Genomic DNA, 21,703 nt, shown 5'->3' with positions numbered 1-21,703 from the left:
TAGGTTGATTTTGTAAAACTTAACCCTAGCATTTTTGTATCATAACTTATTACATGACATTACATCCTTTCAAATATAAGGACTTCAAAATTCAGGTTTGAATGTTTATCTTTATATTTGTGTTTTTTTATTTATTTATTCCATATATACCTCTTTATCTTTTATTTATTTATCTTTTAATTTATTAAATAAAATATTAATTTTCTTTGTGAATAAAACTATGTAACGGAATGTTGATGATAGACGCGCTATTTATTTAATAGGAGTGTGTAAGTCTTATATGAATAAAATATTAATTGCTCCCTATTTCTCGCGTATAACTCATATATATTATTTATCGTTTTCCCTCACGTGTATCTAATCCAAAAACAGATTTAAATAATATTATCGTACAAAAATATAAAAATGGTGTAAAAATGAAAATCCACGTTGTGAATAGCGGCCCATATCTACACTTGTCTAGTTGGGCTTCAGACGAAAGCCCAACAAGACATTCATCAGTAGCTCCGAGACTCTTTTTCAAGCGTAAAGGAAATCACCTTTGTGACTGCGTCATTTTTCCAATCACCGGTCTTTCTCTGCCGACGGCTCCGCCGCCGCCGGAGCCACCACATTCCTGTTTCCGACCTCACTTCGGCATACACCGCTTTCGTTCAAATTTCACAAGCTTCTTTCACCTTTGACTTTTGTTTACTACACACTGCAATTTCAAGAACCAGCTTGCAAGGTATGCATTTTCTTTTGACACAAGGTATCAAGAATTTGTTTTCTGGTGAAACCACTTCAATATTTGCATGCACATACAACGCACAAACTTAATCAAACAGCACACACATTGCATACAAGATCTTTCAGCACATTAAATTTCAACACGACAATGCATAATGTCGAACACCATGCATACACACAAAAGAAATGAGAAAACGCACCTTCTTGGAATAGTAACCGATCTTGGGAGCACTTTTTGCCGCAGAAGAAAAACCTTTTGAGAATAACATCTCTCAGCAACTTTCTAGAAGACCATGCGGCCATGAGTTCAAGAAAATTGCGAGAACCTTCGAACAAACGTAACTTCAACGCGATGCTCGGAAAAGGGATTCAGTCACCAAACGCTTGTGATTCTTGAAAGCACAAACTCTTCGAGTAAGGGTAGGATCAGTAAAGGGTGGTGGCAAGAAGGGAGGTTCAAGAATGTGTTCCAAGCTGGTTGTTGGAATTGCAGTGAGGTGGCTCCGGCGGCGGAGGAGCCGTCGTCAGTGAAAGACAGGTGATCGGAAAAAAGACGCGGTCACAAAGGTGATTTCCTTTCAGGTTGACGCTTCAAGTTGAAAAAGTCTCGGAGCTACTGATGAATGTCTTGTTGGGCTTTCGTCTGAAGCCCAACTAAACAAGTGTGGATATGGGCCGCTATTTACAACGTGGATTTACATTTTTACACCATTTTTATATTCCAAGAACCTGCGTGGAACACTTTCTTGAACCTCCCTTCTTGCCACCACCCTTCACTGAACCTACCCTTACTCGAAGAGTTTGTGCTTTCAAGAATCACAAACATTCGTGACTGAATCCCTTTTCCGAGCATCGCGTTGAAGTTACGTTTGTTCGAAGGTTCTTGCGATTTTCTTGAACTCATGGCCGCATGGTCTTCTAGAAAGTTGCTGAGAGACGTTGTTCTCAAAAGGTTAGTTCCGAACCAGCTTTCTGCCGTCAGATGTTTTTCTTCTGCGCCACAGAGTGCTCCCAAGATCGGTTACTATTCCAAGAAGGTGCGTATTCTCAATTCTTTTGTGTGTATGTATGGTGTTCGACATTATGCATTGTCTTGTTGATTCGTTTTGAGGTTGGAAGATGCTCGTTTCTTTTGGTATGCTGCAGTTTGCATATGCGGGGTATTTAGTGTGATTTCGAAATTTCATGTGTTGAAAGATCTTTATGGAATGTGTGTGTTGTTTGATTAAGTTTGTGGGCTGTATGTGCATGCAAATATTTTGATATGTGTAGTTTAGTACACTCACTGATTATTTGATTTGCAGGGAAGGTTGTTGACGGGTGCTACCATAGGTCTCCTTATAGCCGGTGGAGCTTACGTGAGTACTGTGGATGAAGCTACTTTCTGGTACTTCATTTGGGAGTTCGGGCGTTGAACGCATTTTCTTGTTTTGCTCCTCTAATTGTGCATTTGATTTGTTATATTACTTATTTTTCACGAGGGAAAAGAAAGAAAACTCATGTTCTTTGATGCTTTTATTATGGGTAAGCTGCGGATATATAATTGTAGAAAACAATTTTTAAGTGGTCTCACCAGAAAATAAATTCTTGATGCCTTGTTTGAAAAGAAAATGCATACCTTGCAAGTGAAGATCCAGATTTTGAGTTATCTTTTTTGCAGTGGATGGTTATTCTCGGCAACAAAAGTCGTGAATCCTTTTTTCGCATTGTTGGATCCTGAGTTTGCCCACAACTTGGGTGTCTCAGCTGCTGCTCGTGGTTGGGTCCCTAGGGAGAAGAGGCCCGACGTACCAATCTTAGGGCTAGAAGTTTGGGGAAGAAAATTCTCCAACCCAGTAGGCCTTGCTGCAGGTTTTGATAAAAACGCTGAGGCTGTTGATGGTTTGCTTGCTTTGGGCTTTGGCTTTGTGGAGGTGGGCTCTGTTACTCCTGTTCCCCAGGATGGCAATCCTAAACCTCGTATCTTTAGGTTGCGAGAAGAAGGGTAAGAGTTTATATTTTGTTTCTTTGGTCTTCTGCTTCTGATTAGCAGTTTGAACCTGTTTTATATTTTCTTTTTGACTTCCCCAATCGCCTCTATACACCGCAGAAGGTTATTGATACTATAAAGTGTATTTTCATTGAAGTTTGCTTATGCTGTCTACGTTGCTCTAAGACTGATTTATTTAACGTGCAGTGCTGTAATAAATAGATGTGGCTTTAATAGTGAGGGAATTGTTGCTGTTGCAAAGAGGCTGGGCGCTCAACATGGTAAGAGGAAACTAGATGAAACTTCAAGCACTTCACCTTCTTCCAACAATGAAGTCAAACATGGAGGAAAAGCTGGCCCTGGCATTCTTGGTGTCAATCTTGGAAAGAACAAGACAAGTGAAGATGCTGCAGCAGATTATGTTCAAGGAGTTCATACATTGTCCCAATATGCTGATTATTTGGTAAATAGTCTTTTCTTATATATCTTTTATAGAAAAGAAAGGAAAGATAGACAACCTTGTAGACTGTAGTTTATCGTGGTATGGTATGACTGGGTGCAGATTTTAATAAACTGTACTCCTTTCATGTCTAAACTCTAACGTGTTTGTCACTCTGTTCTTAATATCCTTTTGTAGGTGATTAATGTTTCATCGCCCAATACCCCTGGTTTGCGCATGCTTCAAGGAAGAAAGCAACTCAAAGATCTTGTTAAGAAGGTAGAATTTGGAATTAGGATGTGAATCTTCTTCAATGCGTTTTTTGTGTTGCATTGCATACTTGGGAGTTTGAGTCTTGCAAAATTTCCTTTTGTGAAGGTCCAGGCTGCTCGTGATGAAATGCAGTGGGGTGAGGAGGGCCCACCTCCATTGCTGGTAAAAATTGCGCCAGATTTGTCAAAAGAAGACCTTGAAGATATTGCTGCAGTAAGCATGTGCATGCTATTGTCTTTCTCGTATGTCCATAGTCTGACTGTTTACAGTTTTTGCTTTGATTATAGGTTGCCTTGGCTCTTCACTTGGATGGTCTGGTATCTCTCTGCTCCATTACTAATTTCAATCAGTTGCCACTAAATGGAACTTAAAAGCTTCTAATTTTACAATCTCTATTTGTTTATTGTTGTAGATTGTATCAAACACAACCATTTCTAGACCAGATCCTGTCAGTAAAAATCCATCGGGTTCAGAAACTGGTGGCTTGAGTGGGAAGCCTCTCTTCAACCTCTCTACCGACATCTTGAAGGAGATGTATATCTTGACAAGGGTAAGTCTGTTGGTTTTACTATCTTATTTGTAAACTATAGTGAGACAGAGTTGACATGTCTCTAATGCATGCAATTACTCTGGATTATGCAAGCAATATTGTTCGTAGATGCTAATTCACGGCTTCTGTATGGAAAATACTCAGAACATGATCGAATCTTTAAGTTCCTTTTGCTGTTAATTATTTTCAATATTTTTAATTATAGATTTGGCATGTGTATACTAATAGCATGACCTGCAAATACCTGTGAGGCTGTGACAAGCACTTGGTTGCATTCGTTGATTTGTTTTCTCTCTTTCCTATACAGTTCAAGGTTTAGTTCCCTATTTAGCCGTCTAATTGGTGCATCTCAAAATCATTAGAGCTCTTATATTTTGTTCTCTAGCTCCATTTTTTTTATTTTTGAACTGTTCTTTGTTATGCTTTGCTCGTATATGTTTGTCAGGCTTAACAACTTGGCCCTGTTATTTCATGTATACCAGGGCAAGATTCCTTTGATTGGTTGCGGCGGCATTAGCAGGTAAAATTTTCATGTTCATTTATTAGTGCAGTTGATTCCTAGCTATCTGCAGTATATTTTTTTATCATTATTTAGAACGAAAAATTAAGTATACGAAATTTGTTTGAGCTTTTATATTATTTTAGTGGGGAAGATGCATATAAGAAAATACGAGCTGGGGCAACTCTAGTTCAGCTATATACTGCATTTGCTTATGGGGGACCCGCACTCATTCCTCAGATAAAGGTATGTACCAAAACTAATGTGTATGCACTAAAGTTCTCGTCCACCTATTCCTCCGATTATTCTCATTCTCTTTCTCATTCAATTGGTTTCAGGCTGAATTAGCTGCATGCCTCGAAAGGGATGGTTTCAAATCCATTCTTGATGCTGTTGGTGCAGATTGTAGGTGACTTTTGTCCTCCATCAGAATCCTGTGCTGCAAATAGTTATAGAATCTTACGATTCTATACATTTTGACTATTTCTGACTATTGGTATCATAAGATGAACTTTAAACAACTTTGTACCTTACGATACTTGAATCAATACATGTAATTCGTATCACTGATTTGGTTCATTAATTCGTATGTTTTTACTTTTTTCATCAGTTGTCCTGAAAAAAAAACGTCAAATAAAAGGTAATTCGAAGAATACTTGATAGTTTATCCTATTTTATTATTTCACCTCTATTTATCTCACATTCGATGAATGCATTTATTATTCGATGCAAAATTATGATTCATGATTCGTTTAAACGTTGCCGCGATCCACAATTTGAATCTCGATTTTAGAAATGTTGAAACTGCAAAATCATTTATTTAAGGTTTCTTAATTAACACCACATTTGGGTTTTGCCATTTGTTCTGATCTGAATTGTCAAAGCAAGCCAAGGATTATCGAATCAAGTGTTTATTTAGAGCACGTTTGACAGTAAACCGCCGCATCGGAGATAAGTAGTTTTTGTTGGTTAATCCATCAATAATCAAGTGGCTTTTTCGTATGCACAGTTTCAATGCTATTATTCAACATGCACAGTTCAGTGTGTTTCATTTTTATTGTGTTATTTTATTAAGTTTTTTTAATATAATATATATATATATATATTATATGTTTGTTAACATTTATTTATTTTTATGTGATTTTATCTAAATTTGAGATATCATTTAAAATATCCAAACAATATCCTTTATATATGTTCACAGGTAAAAAGAGTGGTTGATGTTGCTGGTGATGCTTGAAACACCATAATTTACTTTCTTACAAATTCTCAAATGTTGCTGAAAGCCTTCATAACATGTCTGCTTTATACGTATGAGGTCTAGATCAGTCGATGATTCCAAATAGATTAGAGATCTGTTTGTTTATTGTTGAAAGAATAAGTGTTTTTGTGTGCAGCTTTTTTAGAAATAATTATTTTTAATTTGCACGTTACCAAACATGCATTAAGATTATGGAGACATTAACAAGTCCTTTTCAGCTACTTGTTTTAATGACAATTATTGAAACTTTTTCTGCAACACATTTTAATATTTAGAAAATGAACTCAAAAGGGCATCCACCAGATTAAAATGTTCATTAATGAGACCACTCTAATTAATTCTAACACTTGTTTTTTTTCCAACATATGTATTTGAGAAATTGACCATTTTTTCTAGAGAAAAAAGGGTATTGATTAGGAGGTTGAAGCTTTGTTAATATGGGGCCAAACTAAGAATGAGAATAGATACCAGAAATGGGAAGCAACACTGTATGAGTGCATTGCATCTTAAAGATGTTTTGAGTTGAAAGGTGAAGAAGATGCTTTAAGGAGAAGCATTCAGAAAGTTGATCACAGAACCTGAAATCTAAATCAGACGGTAGCAATTCAAATAACCTTATCCTGGTTTGACTCCCTCCACCCCAACGTACCTTTGGTAACAATTTCTGTTTCTCATGTCAAATCATTATCATTATAATATTATTGAAACTTCACTTTTTCCTTTTGGGCCACACTGCATTACCCTTATCATCATTCCACATTCTACCTTTCTTCGTGTCTCCCTTCTGTTCTTTTCCTTTTCAAGTCACTCTCAATAATTATTCTTTATGGTTTTGTTCAATTTTTAGTGTAATTGTTTAAGATATTCATGAGCTTTCACATGATGTTTGTTGAGGATGTTAGTTCTCCTTTTGCGTTTCTACTATTCGATTTCAAATATTAATGTTTTCATCTGCAGCGTCTTAGATTTTTTATATTACTCGAGTGAATTTTAACTATTTTAACTGTAATTTTACTTTATAAAGTTAGATGACTTATAAGGTAAAATTTGCATTCATATTAAATGTATTAAAAAGTGAATTTTAAACTTAACTCAATCTTATAAAATCGACTTTGAAGCCACAAACTCATCATTATTGCTATTGGTGTTCGAGTTGTTTGGACAATTTAGCATCATTTGTCTAAGGAAATCAAGAGGTATACTAGAATTTGATTGTCTTGTGTTATGAAAGTTGTCTAACCTTTGCTTAATGAAATCACAACCAATTTTTCCAATGTTGTGTCCTCTAAGAGGGCTGAGAGTTTCTCTTGCATTAAATCCTCTTAGATTAAAGAGATGTAGTGTGCCTAGGGTTTATGATTTATGATTTATAGATTAGGGTTTAAAGTTTATGGTTTTGAGTTACACAAACCCTAAACCATAAACTTTAAGCCTAAACCATAAACCTTAACCTTAACCCTAATCACATTACACCTCTTTAATATAAGGGGGTTTAATGTAAGAGATACTGCCAACCTTCTTGGAGGATAGAACATTGAAAAAATTAGTTGTGATTTCATTAAGCAAAGGTTAGATAACTTTCATAACACAAGACAATCAAATCCTAGTATACCTCTTGATTTCCTTTGGCAAATGAGGCTAAATTGTCCAAACAACAAGAACACCAATAACAATAAAAATGAGTTTGTGACTTCAAATTTGGTTTTATAAAGTTGAGTTGGGTTTAAAGTCCACTTCTTAATATGGTATCAGAGTCATTTCAAGTCTATCATAGCGAGAGTTTGTTGGGTCTATCGTGTCACCCATTATCGGACCACTCATAATATATAGTCTCACGCACAAAATGATAGTCTCGATGTGAGGGGAGTGTGTTGGAGATCCCACATCGACTAAAGATTAGAGCATTTCATAGTATATATGTGGATGCAAACCTCACCTTATAAGCCAGTTTTATAAGGTTGAATTAGGCTTAAAGTTCACTTCTTATAAAACCAACTTATAAGGTTTAGGGTTTGCACTTACATATATACTATGAAATGTATTAATCTCTAATTGATGTGAGATCTCTAACAAAATGTGTTTATCTTTAATCGATTTGAGATCTCCAACACCACCAACTTTGTCTTCAAACAACATAGTTTTAGTACATATATCATGATATAATTTAACATATTTTATGATGATTCATAATTATCCATATAAATGATTTTTAGTGTGCTTTTTATTCATTTGCATTTGTTTCTTACATATATATGAAAATACATAAAAATAAAATTTGTTTTTTCTATTTTATTGGACTTATTTTTGCATGGGTCGGGAAGGTCTTGTCGCTGCAGTGTGCATATTTCATGATGTGCATATCGTATGTGAATTTTGTCTTTAGTCTCTTTTTGATTTTGATTTTTGGTCTCTCTCAAGTCTCGGTCTTCAATCTCTCTCATGTCTCGATCCTTGGTGAGAATGTACGTACCTACAAAATATTATCTGACATACAAGTTAAGATTCAATATTCAATTGTTAGAATAACAAATGTTATAAAATGTGTAGCTTAGTTTAAATAAGATTGACTTACTTATAAAGACGAGTTGAACCTGCAAGTTAATGAACTTAATTAATACGAATATCGTTGTTAAATATTGATGTATTAATCTAATGTTAACTAATTAGGTTAGTATAGTGATTACATAAAAAGTAACCTACCATATTCAAAATTCTTTAAAGTTGTCTTCAATTCCTAAACCTCAAACTTTTATAGTATATGAATTTTGTTTATTCTACTATATATACCAAATTCATTCATGTGTGAATATATATATATATATATATATATATATAATGAATATTTAGCATTGTCAAATGTGTCTTAATTAAATTCTTTATATACTTGGATTTTTTTTAACTAGCATTAATTTTTTAATTTTTTTTTCTATCACATCTTAAAAAACATCAAGGCAATTTTTTAATATTGTCATGTGATGTGAGAGCTCATATACCTAAATATTATAAATGTAAAGTGGTTGTACCTTTGCAAAGAACTATTGAAATAAAGGCCATGTACAATGCATATTTAAAAGTAGCATTCATGAAGATCATGCACTCTCATCACACATTACATTATATATAAACATAAGTTATACCTTGTTGGAGAAAGCACAATATGAAATGAAGATTTGAACATGTATCTCTCCAAATTTATATGATATTTAGCAAAATAATTTTCATGTGACTTATGCTCCAAGACATTTTTGTGATCTATCTATTCTCTAATCACTTTATTGATAATTGATAGCAATGTGGAAATAAATTGTTTAGGCACCAAACAACCAACCTTAAAAGAAAAAATTAATGATGTAGGACTTAACAACAAACAAGTTATGGGTTAATTTTAACATAAAAATTCCACCAACTCCATTATTTAATTTTTTTGGTATTTATTAATTAGGATAAGAAAATTATGAAATGCCATCTAACAATTTTCCCAATAATTATTACTCATTAATCTCGAAGCCGCCACCTGAAAGGGCAGTTTCGTCAATTCACAAACTCCAGCGCAAAAACTTTCTCTTCAAATTCGGTGGCGAGGAAAAACGCGCAGTGCAACAAATAATTTAAATTTAAATTTTTAAAAATTTAAATTAAAAAAAAATTTAATTTAAAATATTGAAAGAAAAAGAAAAGAATTGAATGGGCCATTCAGGACCAGGAATTAAATTATAAAATAAAGAAAAAGGTTTAAAAAAAAATTCCCTCCTTTTTTTTTAATCGTTTTAAAAATTTGTGTGATTATTATGCTAAGTAGGGAGTGCGAAAAAGCAAAGCCAAAAAAAAGCTGTTTCTTTCAAATTCATCTTCTCTTCTTCTCCATACGTTCGTTGCGCGAGGAACCAAACGCGGTCTTGTGAGGCTCAGGCTCTTCCGCGAACACATTTTCATTTCTCTTCTTTTTCTTCGTTTTCTTCTTTTCTCAGTGTTTTTGAGTTCTGAATCCTTCAATGCTCGGCGATTCCTCCGGCATTATCTCCGTCGTGCAAGATCTTCAACTCACTCAGTCTTCTCCCAAAGTTCTCTGAGGTTAGTGGATCCGCTTCACGAAAACGTGAACGAGTTGGCGATTTCTGTTTTCAGCGTTCTTTGACTCTGCTTCTGTTTCTCGGCGCGTAACACGAGGATAGCTGAAGAAAATGAGGATTGTTGTTTGAAATTTTGTTGTTATCATGATCTTGAATTTTAGTTTTAGAGTGAGGCATTTCGAGTTAGTTGATGTTTGTTCGTGTTTTTTTTTAGATTTTCTGTGTTTATTATGATTTGTTACTTTCTCTGAAATTTTGCTTGCGGTAGAAGTGTGTAACATGAGATCTTTTTTTTTTTTTAGATTTTTAATGTTTATGATTTGTTAGTTTCTCAGAAATTTATGCTTGCGGTAGAAGTGTGTAACGTAAGATCTGTTTGTGTGTTAATGTTGTAGTGATTTAAAAAAGAAAAAAAAAAGAGAAAGAAAGGAAAGATTGAAGGTGGAAGACGTTTTCGACCTTGAGGGAAGTTGATTAAGGTTGGGTCCATTGGATTAGCTGAGTGGGGGCGTGGGTGTGTTAGGTTCATGATTTTGAATTTTACAGCTTGGAATGAGGTTGAACGTGTCGATTCGACGAGGACTTTAAAGCCTGGAGCAATGGATTAGGGAGTGGAGAGTAGAGTGTCTATGTGGAGATAGGGTCCCCTATCTCTATTATGTTATCCTGATTAAGTCATTCATTGGGGGCCTTGTTAAAGTTTGAAAGGCCCATTTGTATGGAAAGTTAGCTTTTTCTATTTTGAAAAAATGTTACCACTTTTTGCTTTTTCGCAATTTGCATTTGCCGATGGTAACCTTTTTTGGTCATGGCAGAAGTCTATAAGGGAAGATGTCTCAGGCATCCAGTGTCCTGCCTGCCTTCCACTCCATCAAGTCATTGCCCCCTGAGTTCAAGTTTGCCAACAATCCGAACCCTCTGCTTGTGGAAAAACATGGAGATGTTAAATTTAGACGCACCAATCCGATTGGACCAAATGGTTTTGAGAATGGTGCACTGGTAGGGGAGATTTCTAAGGAAGTTCGAGGCCGAGCTGGTGGCATGGATCTTTTCGATGAGGATTCGCCTTATGGTGGAAAAGGTAGATCATTAAAAGACCGACCATCTAATGCAGATGAAGACTCGGTATCCGTTACGTTGCCCCTGCCATCAATTTTGACATCCTCTAGGGAAAACAGGTGGAATGATACAAATTCTTATGGTTCAAAAAAGGTAATTTTGGCCTTGGATTTCAGTTTTCTTCTGCTGCTGTGTTTTGAAATCAGTTTATTATGGTACCTTCTATTTAGTTATTCAGTTGGACAAATAGCTTGGTTTCTCTGGAAGAATGTTAGAGAAATTGATTCATTTTCTGTCTATTTAATATGGATGATTGTGGATAACTCTGCTGGGGATGGAATGCATTCCTCGTTGCTTTGATAAGATGTTTGAAAAATTTCCAACGAAGATAATTTAAACATTAAAGATTGTTTAAATATTTTGCTTCTTTGTCTTACTTTTGAAGTTCATTATTTCAGAAGGTTCAGTCATGGCTTCAACTACCAAATGGGGATTGGGAGCTGGTAAAGACAATAACAACTTCTGGAGCTGAATCTGTCATTTCGCTGCCTGATGGGAAAGTAAGATAAGCAACAGTATTTCTCAAGAGTGTTCGGTTCTTTTTTAGTCTGATTAATTGTACACTCTACCCCATCATAGGTTTTAAAGGTGAAAGAGGATAATTTGGTGCCAGCTAATCCCGACATTCTTGATGGAGTGGATGACCTCATGCAACTGAGTTATTTAAATGAACCAGCAGTTTTATTCAACCTGCAATATAGATACAACCAAGATATGATCTATGTAAGCTTATATCTCTTAATTTTCTATCTTCATTTATTTTCCTAATCATAACCTCTTTAAGTGCATAACTATTTAATTCAGACGAAAGCTGGGCCTGTTTTGGTTGCCGTAAATCCCTTTAAAAAAGTTCCTTTGTATGGTAATGACTATATTGAAGCCTACAAGTGTAAGGCAATTGAAAGCCCTCATGTATATGCAATTACTGACACAGCCATCCGAGAAATGATACGAGGTAACTTTTTCCTTATTTTTTATACGGATTAAGTTTTTAAAGGTTAAGCTGTTTCCATTCGTTTTGTGCTATAACTTTGTAATCTCTATTGTTTTGTTTGCAGATGAAGTGAATCAATCCATAATTATAAGGTCAGTATTTTTTGATTAATTCTTCTTTTCCGAGCGTCTAGTCATCAAAAACTATTTGGTGTTTGTTTGCTTTTTTAAAAGATGCATCGATCTATGTTTTTATTCAGTTTCAACTTGTGCATGCATTGCTTGAATATTAGTCTTAAGTTTTACTCTCTCAACTTAAGTTTAAGGATGGTCCAGTGTACAAGGCTCACATGTGGGGTCCTTTACTCAATATTTTGAACTGAAATATTTGCGGCATTTGTTCTTGTCTACTACACTATGTTTCTGAAGATTTTAGTTAGCATTTTCATTATATAAGAGTTACTCAGAATCTCATCAGATAGAGATAAGTCATTTCTTTCATCTGGCACTTGTGATCAAGTGCTGGATCAGGACTGAATAATTTAGGAAAAGAAATACTAAAAAGGAGTCACTGACAGAAGTATTCAGTTTATGAATGATTAACCAATAACCATTTGGCTTGTTGAAGGTGTTCAATTCAAAGAATGAGTAGCAACTTTAGTTGTCAAATGTTCCTATTTCTTAAGCTGGAAATATTTTTATCATTGGTTCATTTTTCTGATAAGTTCCCTGAAAAAATTATCTAACCACATGAAATAATATTAAAGTTGCTCTCATTCTCTAGAAAAAAACCCTAAAGAGAATTGTATATTTCATAATGTTCTTAAATTTGATTTGATATCAATTTCATATTCAGTGGTGAGAGTGGAGCAGGGAAAACTGAGACGGCAAAAATAGCAATGCAATACTTGGCTGCCCTTGGTGGTGGAAGTGGAATAGAGAACGAGATATTAAAGACTAATCCAATACTAGAAGCCTTTGGTAATGGAAAAACATTAAGAAATGACAACTCGAGTCGTTTTGTAAGATTTCCAATTTATTATATTGATTCTTTTAGTTGATTCATTAGGTTTTTCATCTTCTAAACTTTGGTGCTGAAATCTCTTAATTTGATTGAATGTCACAGGGAAAGCTCATTGAGATTCATTTCAGTGAAACTGGAAAAATATCTGGTGCAAATATTCAAACATGTATGTTTAGACAGGATGTGATTGAAAGTTTGTCTTTTCTTCCTCTTTAAGTTTTTAACTATTATGTTAACATTTGCAACTATGTACTGAATCAATGTGATGCTTCTTGCTTGGCCTGCTGACCATACCGTAAACAGTTTTGCTGGAAAAGGTATTCATTCTTTTGAGCTAGGTTTCATTCCAATGCGTCCATTTTATGTAGTTGACCCTTGTCTTACTTTGTGAACAGTCCAGAGTAGTCCAATGCAATGAAGGGGAAAGGTCATATCATATATTTTATCAGCTATGTGCTGGAGCACCCTCGTCTCTTAGGGGTAAGTGAATTATTTTAGCTTCTGTATCTGCTAATATATTTGTTACACAGGTGAGTTTTTGTTAGAACTCTTTTTTGAGGGTGGCCTTGAAGAATGTGGAATATCTCTTTAAATAGCGGTTTTGATGTTTATTTTTTTAACTCAGAAAAGCTAAATCTACTAAGTGCGGAAGACTATAAATATCTGAGGCAGAGCAATTGTTATTCAATTAGCGGCGTAGATGATGTTGAAGAATTTCGCATAGTCAAGGTATACATTATTATTTCATCATTTGTTGTGTATGTATGATCTGTATCCACATAGGTTTATATATGCTTTTTTACAGTTTCCATCTTGACTCGTGGTTAAAGTCTGAAATAATAGCTTGGCTTACATGAGTTTTTTTATGCTGTTGTCAATTTCCAGGAGGCTCTGGATATTGTCCACATTAGCAAGGGAGACCAGGAGAATGTATTTGCAATGCTTGCTGCAGTATTATGGTTAGGAAACATATCATTTACTGTGGTTGATAATGAAAATCATGTTGAAGCTGTTGAGGACGAGGGTAAGAATTTTCCAGAATCTCTTCTAATCGAATCTAAAGAATAAGTTTTTGTTCTTGATAGGTCGCAGTTTACAAAGGGATGCCTTCCTTTATCACTGTTTAGAAAATTTGCATCGATTTTGCATTAATATAACATTATATTTGCTTAATTGCAGTCTTGTACAAATATAGATAGACAAGATCATATTAAATTTCAGTCTTATATTGAAGAAAGTTAAGAGGGGGAACTTTGGTGCAATGTGTCCATGAGATCACAGGTTGTAGTCAGCCTCTTATAAATGCAAGGAAAGACTGAATGTTATGGATCCCCTATGTGGGTCTGACTAGTCCTGCTGCATAGTGGGAGCTTTGCAGCTTAAGGCTGCCCTTTTCAATATGAATGATAACTAAATGATTTGGTGATAAAAAATATCTATTATGACATACCTTTTGTAATGACATTGCGTTCTTGCCCCTATCTAGCTTTTGCAAATGCATTGGTCTTAACATGAGTTAGCTGCCATAATTCCAGAACTTCTTTTTGAATAGTTTGCTAAACATAAAACTTACTGGTTGTTAAATAGCTTCTGTTTGGTGCAAGATTTTGGGTTTGGGATGTCTTTGAAAAACTTTTGGCTTCACTCAGTATATTCTAGAGTGGAGGAGTTAGCATTTTACTCTTTTTTTTTTATGAAAAATCCTAGTAAGCTGAGAAGAAAAAAGTGTTTTGAGTTTGTTTGTTATGAATAACGTATCAGTTTTCAATGGTTTTGCTTTAGTTTTTTCCTTTGATATGGTTATTTGTTGATTTGCTGCTCTTACATAATTTAACAACCACGTGGTAGCTTCAACATCTTTTCATTTTCATATAATAACGGTTTACATAGTGTACTATTGATACCTAATTTCTGATGCATATAAGTTTTGACCTTATTTAGATGATATGCATTATATGAAATCAATACCTCAATTAAAAATGATTTTTTCCCCGACTTCTTATAGGTCTGTTCACAGTTGCCAAGTTGATCGGATGTGAAATTGAAGACCTGAAGTTGACTTTTTCAACTCGTAAAATGAAAGTTGGTAATGATAATATTGTCCAGAAATTGACGCTCTCTCAGGTAAATGACTACAGTGTTAACATGTTAGGCCTCTTATAAATAAATTGGACTGAATTTGTTAGTAGTTTTTTATTCAGTAGCAGTTTTCTGATTTTCAGAAGTTAGCAGTTTTAGGCAGTTATTATCAGGAGTAAGCATAACTGCCTCTACTAGACGGTTATGAGCCTGGAACAAAATAGGAAACAGGGGGGAAGAAAAGGGGAGTTTTTCGAGTGGTAATTGGGTGTAAAGGGAGAGACCAAGCTCTCAACATCTTGGAAGGGAATCCTTATATTCAACCCGAACTTATTGTTGGGGAAATTGGGTGTTTCTATACCAGTTGGTTTTTATCATAACTTTTACCTGTGCAACTTCTCAAGAGGAAGATGTTGGGTATATAAATTTATATTGAATTTCTTAATCAGCTGATGGAATTCATTTAGTTTGTTATTGCAAGGTAATAGAATGTTAAAGAAAAGTTTGTTGGTGATGAACATATGAATGATTGTTGCTTTTCTTTTGACTTAGGCTATTGACGCGAGAGATGCTTTGGCGAAGTCAATATATGCATGTTTGTTTGATTGGTTGGTTGAGCAAATAAATAAATCCCTTGCGGTTGGTAAAAGACGAACTGGCAGATCAATCAGCATTCTTGATATTTATGGCTTTGAGTCATTCAATGTATGTTACATTATATGTCAACTTTTCTATATAATATTAATATATCTATCTCACTCACTATCCTTATCCTGTTTAATTATTGTTTTGCAATGTTTGCTGTGTTGAATGCTGTGGATTTTTGCATGCAGAGAAACAGTTTTGAGCAGTTTTGCATAAATTATGCAAATGAAAGATTACAGCAACATTTCAATCGTCATTTATTCAAGCTGGAACAGGAGGTATACGCCACATATAAACTGACTGTTGCTAACAATGGATGAAGAATAGGTGCATAGCATTTTATCTGGCAAATGTAAAAAATCTCATTCAAATCTGCAAGGTCCCATTAAAATGTGAATATAAAATCCACGACATTTTTATTTTTTGAACTATTGGCCCTCATAATTGTTCCCTGATCATTGTGCACTAATTGAGTCCGCACACCATACTGATTTAACTGAACCGCACACACTGACATGACCTACTAGGCTACTACTACTTCCCTATGATGGTGGAAAATAGCTGGATATCAATCTTCGCTGATTACTTAATGGGCTCATGTCAGAAAAGTCCCTCCAAATCTCCTTTTCAAGACCACATAACTCAACTAAGCTACTACTACTTTTCCCCCATCTTGATGGTAGAAATAGATGGATACCAATCTTAATTTATTCATATGTGTAGTTTTGCAAAGCTGATGTTTAAACAAGTTCTCATTTAGTTGATGGCCACAGAATGAAAGTTGAACATGTCAAACACCTTCTTATAAAATAAATAAAGAAGCTATGGTGCCTCTTATAATTAAACATCTACTCATGCCTTGTCTACAATTTTGTTCCAGGAATATATCCAAGACGGCATTGATTGGGCTAAAGTGGAATTTGAAGACAACCAAGATTGCCTTAATCTTTTTGAAAAGGTACTGCCCACTTTGACCTTTTTTGTGTAATCTTTAATATGTTTATTATCAGAATATAAAGACAAAGGAAGGAAATAGGAAAAGCTTAGCTAATATGCTTCTTCAGTGGGCCGCATGCAGTGCTTGTATATCCATGTTTCTTTCTGCTTTTGAACTAATATTTTTGGAGTATGATTTGTCAATAGATGTTCTGTTGTAGCTTTGCTGAAAGTTGCTGCTTTTTTGTCCTTTTCTTCTTATAAAACTGAAGTGAAACTATGGGGATTTTGGAGTGAATTATGTTAATTCAGATTTCCTTAACTGATATTTAAAATTTTTCAATGTTGATCCAAGTCCAACTATTAATATCATCTGTCGTACTACTTGGTTAATTTGTGATGCTTTGTCCTATTTCTCTGACATAAGGTGTTGATATTGTGGTGAATGGTTAGAGGATAAATTTGCGGCTAATATTTTTCTTTTCTCCGCTGTGGAAAAATACTATGTCTAATAAGAAGTTGGAAATTCTGACATGTGCAGAAACCACTGGGACTACTATCCCTGTTAGATGAAGAGTCAACTTTCCCTAATGGCACAGATTTAACGTTTGCTAACAAGCTTAAGCAGCATTTGAATTCCAATTCATGCTTCAAAGGAGAACGGGAAAAAGCCTTTACTGTGCGTCATTATGCAGGGGAGGTATTAATCTGGTCACTTTCGTGCAATATTCTATTTGATCAATCTGTTTATGCGAAGTGCTTGTAAATTCCTTAAGATGGATGTGTCTAAGATTTACATTGTAATGACATCCATTTTGACATTCTGGTGTGGGTGTGATAGGAATAAGTTCTATGGATAGAAAGGCACACAATTGCACTATATTTGAATCCATGCATTATTTCTAACCCTACTAACCATGATTTTGAATAACTTTCCCTGTCAATATTTTTAATCTTCCCACACAATCATTTTTTCTTAAAACCAAAAGGTCATTTCTTACTAATTTCAGTTTGCTCATCTTACCTGACTGATAGTTTCACTTGTTCTTCCCCAGGTCACTTATGACACATCTGGATTCTTGGAAAAGAACAGGGACCTACTGCACTTAGATTCTATCCAACTTCTATCTTCAAGCAAATGCCATCTTCCTAAGTTGTTTGCATCCCATATGCTTACTCAGTCTGAGAAGCCTGTTGTAGGTCCCTTACATAAGTCAGGTGGAGCAGATTCCCAAAAGCTAAGTGTTGCCACAAAATTCAAGGTACATAATCTTAATTATTGCTTTATCGAAAAGCTTATCTTGAAATGTTCTAATACTATGGTAAAGTAGTGTCTTGGTTTTCCTAGTCTTCCGTTCAGTATGTTTTTAATGCTATTAATGGTTTTCATCTTGGTCAAACCATTCAAAGTACGTCTAAGGCTTGAAAAAGGACAGCCTCATTAATGATCCTAATGTAATTATGACATGGCCGGTCAACGAAAAGATGCTTCAGATCAGTTGTTTTAATTGTTACAAACAATCAATCATTTCATATTTCATATTTTAATATGAATTAGTTCAAATAATCAAAAAGAAGATCGTACACACATATTGACACTACTATTGCGGTTTGTAAAAGAGAAAATGGAAGTAGTGAAGTGGAGTTGAGTGAAAGCAATGTATCAAACCATTTATTTTTTGAAGTATTTTATCAACTCTCTGCTTGCCCCATTCCATTCCTACCAAACACACCGTAAATATTCAGAGGTTTTCTAAATTAGTTGGGATATTTATCTTGCTTAAATTGATTTAGAGGTTATTTCTATTGGTACCCAGGGACAATTGTTCCAATTGATGCAACGTCTAGAGAGTACTACACCACATTTTATACGCTGCATTAAGCCCAATAACCTCCAATCACCTGGATCATATGAGCAAGGTCTTGTACTTCAGCAGTTGAGATGTTGTGGGGTTCTGGAAGTGGTTCGAATATCAAGATCCGGCTTTCCAAGTAGAGTGTCTCACCAAAAGTTTGCCAGAAGGTATAAATATCAGAATAAAGAAACCATGGTGATTAGTATGCTTTCAAATTAGCCTCCTCTTCTAGCCCCGTGCTTTTTGCAAGTTTCTAATCTTTCTGTTATTGACTTGGGAACGGTAAATCAGATATGGTTTTCTTCTCCTGGAAAATGTTGCCTCTCAGGATCCACTTAGTGTCTCGGTTGCTATTCTTCATCAGTTCAACATTTTGCCTGAGATGTTTCAAGTTGGCTACACAAAGCTATTCTTCCGAACAGGGCAGGTAAATAGATGTTTATAATATTTTTTCCATAAATTGTGCTCATAATATAAATTGTTGCGGTGGCAATGAATGTGATTTTATAGCAGAAGCAATTTTTATGGCTTTAACTATTATGTTAACATAAATTTAAGAATGAATTAGTCGGGTATTCTATATACTTTTGCATTGTGTATTTAAACTGTGAAATAGTTTTTATTCCCAAAGTCTAGTTTTTTGTTGTACTGTACATAGTAGTTAGTATCTTACAATTCACGATACATATTGTACGAAACGAAACGGTTTCACCCTCCCACGATACGAATCGTTTCAAGAATCTTTTTCGTTCCTAAATCTTAGCTGTATTGTGCGATTTGCACGAAAAATCGCAAAACAAAAAGATTCTGTATTGTGTGAATCAGTGTGGATTTTAAAAATAGATAGACAGAATTTGTTTTATAACATGTATGCACCACATTATTTTTTTAAAGGTTGTTTTGGTGAAATTGTGTGGTATATATATATATACACATATATATAATTTATTGTATCTTTCATGTATGCATATCTTATATATTTAAGTATATATTAAATTTTTTAATGTTTATGAATATTAAACGATTTACTATTCATAATATCAACTCTCTAATACACTGTTTGTATCTCGATTCTACTACCATGGTACTGTATCTTTAGTGTGGATTTTAAAAATAGATAGACAGAATTTGTTTTATAACATGTATGCACCACATTATTTTTTTAAAGGTTGTTTTGGTGAAATTGTGTGGTGTATATATATATATATACATATATATAATTTATTGTATCTTTCATGTATGCATATCTTATATATTTAAGTATATATTAAATTTTTTAATGTTTATGAATATTAAACGATTTACTATTCATAATATCAACTCTCTGATACACTGTTTGTATCTCGATTCTACTACCATGGTACTGTATCTTTAAAACGCTGCATTGGCCGTGATTGCAGATTGGAGTGCTTGAGGATACCAGAAATCGTACTCTGCATGGAATTTTGCGTGTGCAAAGTTGTTTCAGGGGTCACCGAGCTCGTTGTTACCGCAAGGAACTTTGGAGAGGAATTACCACACTCCAATCATGTATTTTTTTTTCTAACCTATATGTTTTCAGCCGTTCACTTTCCTTGAGAAGTGTGACTGACGGAGACCCCTTCATGCAGTTATTAGAGGAGAGAAAAGCAGAAAGGAGTATGCAGATTTGCTTCATAGACACAGGGCTGCTGTTATCATACAGAAACGGATGAAAACAGTATTTGCAAGGAACAGAATGAAAAGTACTAAGGAAGCTGCGGTTTTCATACAATCATGTAAGAGTTCTATGCTCTCAAAAGGCATAATATGTTACTCCTTTCTTTTAAGCAGTTTTAAAGGATGAATTAAATGCAGAAAAATGATGTTTGGACAACTGTCTTCAAGCGTTATGAGATAAATTATCATTATAATTAACGGCTTTTGCAGTTATCCGTGGTTGGTTAGTCAGAAGATGCTCAGGAAACATAGGATTATCAAAATCTGGTGTTACGAAGGTATTGTTTTTTCTAATTTCAGAAACTATATTTCAAAAGGATTGTTGTCATGGATTTCTTTCTGGTAAAATTTTCATCTTTGTCATACTTATAATCATGAATCTCTAAACCAGGCTAATGAGTCAGACGAGGTTCTTGTGAAGTCGTCTTTCCTGGCTGAACTACAGCGCCGGGTACTCAAGGCAGAAGCTGCCCTGAGAGAGAAGGAAGAGGAAAATGACATTCTTCACCAACGCCTTCAACAGTATGATAGCAGATGGTCTGAATATGAATTAAAGATGAAGTCAATGGAAGAAGTATGGCAGAAGCAAATGAGATCCCTACAATCTAGCCTCTCCATTGCAAAGAAGAGTCTTGCCATGGATGATTCTGAAAGAAATTCAGATGCTTCTGTTAATGCAAGTGATGAGAGGGATTTCAGCTGGGATGTAGGAACCAATCACAGACGCCAAGAAAGCAACGGGGTGAGATCAATGAGTGCTGGTTTGAGTGTTATAAGTCGGTTGGCTGAAGAATTTGAGCAGCGGAGTCAAGTGTTTGGTGATGATGCCAAGTTCTTGGTAGAGGTAAAATCCGGTCAAGTTGAAGCAAGTTTGAACCCAGATAGAGAACTTAGAAGGTTAAAACAGATGTTTGAAGCTTGGAAAAAGGATTATAATGCAAGACTACGTGAAACAAAGGTCATATTACATAAACTTGGAAGTGAAGATGGATCTATTGATAAAGTGAAGAAAAGTTGGTGGGGAAGAAGGAATAGTACCAGATTAAGTTGATTTATTTATTTTCTTATTTGGGTTTGGCTTTGGTCATTGCATTGCCAACTATGTATCCAAAAATGAAGAAAAATACAATAGGAAAGATAAGATAAGATAGGAGTAGGAAAATGGATTACTGGTTACTGTAATTAGGTTAGCTGTTGCTAGCCTTTTTTATCTATGACAAATTTCTGCACCACTTGTGTTGTGGAATAAGATATTCAATGTAAATCATGGTATGTGAATTGCATGTAAAAAAAAAATAGTGTTTTCATCAATGCACCTGAATATTTTTAAATTTAAAGACAATACTGACAATTGAAGATTTCTTTTTTTATAAAAATAAACTATTTGAATTATGAGATATTATTTATTTAATAATTTGATATGATATGCTAAAATTAAACTCAGAAAATCTATTGATGATTTATTAATTAACATTATAATAATTTTAAAATGAAATTTATCTTAAAATTATTAGGTGCTCTAAAATGTACATGCATATCTATCTCATTCATAATAGGTGAATATTTTTATTTTTTTTTCTAGAAAAATTGGGATATGTAAACTAATAAGCATGATATTGTCTT

At 34.5% G+C, this 21,703-nt stretch overlaps 2 protein-coding genes and 1 long non-coding RNA gene across 3 annotated transcripts; 2 read left to right on the top strand and 1 right to left on the bottom strand.

Annotated features, from left to right (window-relative positions):
- Positions 1–351: 351 nt before the first annotated feature.
- LOC137828282 (uncharacterized) lies at positions 352–1,301 on the bottom strand. The gene is made up of 2 exons (XR_011083848.1): positions 930–1,301; positions 352–781 (listed from the first exon to the last, which is right to left on the bottom strand). It is a non-coding gene; the product is annotated as an uncharacterized LOC137828282 (long non-coding RNA).
- A 139-nt stretch (positions 1,302–1,440) lies between these two features.
- On the top strand, positions 1,441–5,131 carry LOC137828281 (pyrimidine d). Its single transcript, XM_068634775.2, has 11 exons — positions 1,441–1,766; positions 2,034–2,116; positions 2,390–2,713; positions 2,906–3,161; positions 3,336–3,416; positions 3,516–3,623; positions 3,698–3,727; positions 3,823–3,960; positions 4,443–4,480; positions 4,606–4,705; positions 4,798–5,131. Exons 1-11 carry the CDS (start codon positions 1,632–1,634, stop codon positions 4,870–4,872), a joined length of 1,368 nt encoding a protein of 455 aa, XP_068490876.1. The 5' UTR covers positions 1,441–1,631; the 3' UTR covers positions 4,873–5,131.
- Positions 5,132–9,485: 4,354 nt separating this feature from the next.
- On the top strand, positions 9,486–21,391 carry LOC137830173 (myosin-1). Its single transcript, XM_068637348.2, has 24 exons — positions 9,486–9,791; positions 10,606–11,002; positions 11,308–11,409; positions 11,489–11,632; positions 11,714–11,864; positions 11,968–11,995; positions 12,699–12,864; positions 12,969–13,032; positions 13,170–13,183; positions 13,262–13,346; positions 13,492–13,595; positions 13,752–13,890; positions 14,872–14,990; positions 15,498–15,650; positions 15,779–15,868; positions 16,471–16,548; positions 17,068–17,226; positions 17,582–17,788; positions 18,344–18,549; positions 18,674–18,809; positions 19,783–19,912; positions 19,993–20,139; positions 20,291–20,358; positions 20,472–21,391. The coding sequence occupies exons 2-24, from the start codon at positions 10,622–10,624 to the stop codon at positions 21,129–21,131; spliced, it is 3,531 nt and encodes a 1,176-aa protein (XP_068493449.1). The 5' UTR covers positions 9,486–9,791; positions 10,606–10,621; the 3' UTR covers positions 21,132–21,391.
- Positions 21,392–21,703: the final 312 nt, after the last annotated feature.

Source organism: Phaseolus vulgaris, chromosome 7 (assembly GCF_051622355.1).
Source record: "Phaseolus vulgaris cultivar YP4 chromosome 7, ASM5162235v1, whole genome shotgun sequence".
NCBI classification, from domain to species: domain Eukaryota; kingdom Viridiplantae; phylum Streptophyta; class Magnoliopsida; order Fabales; family Fabaceae; genus Phaseolus; species Phaseolus vulgaris.
This window is presented reverse-complemented; position numbering and strand designations above follow the sequence as displayed.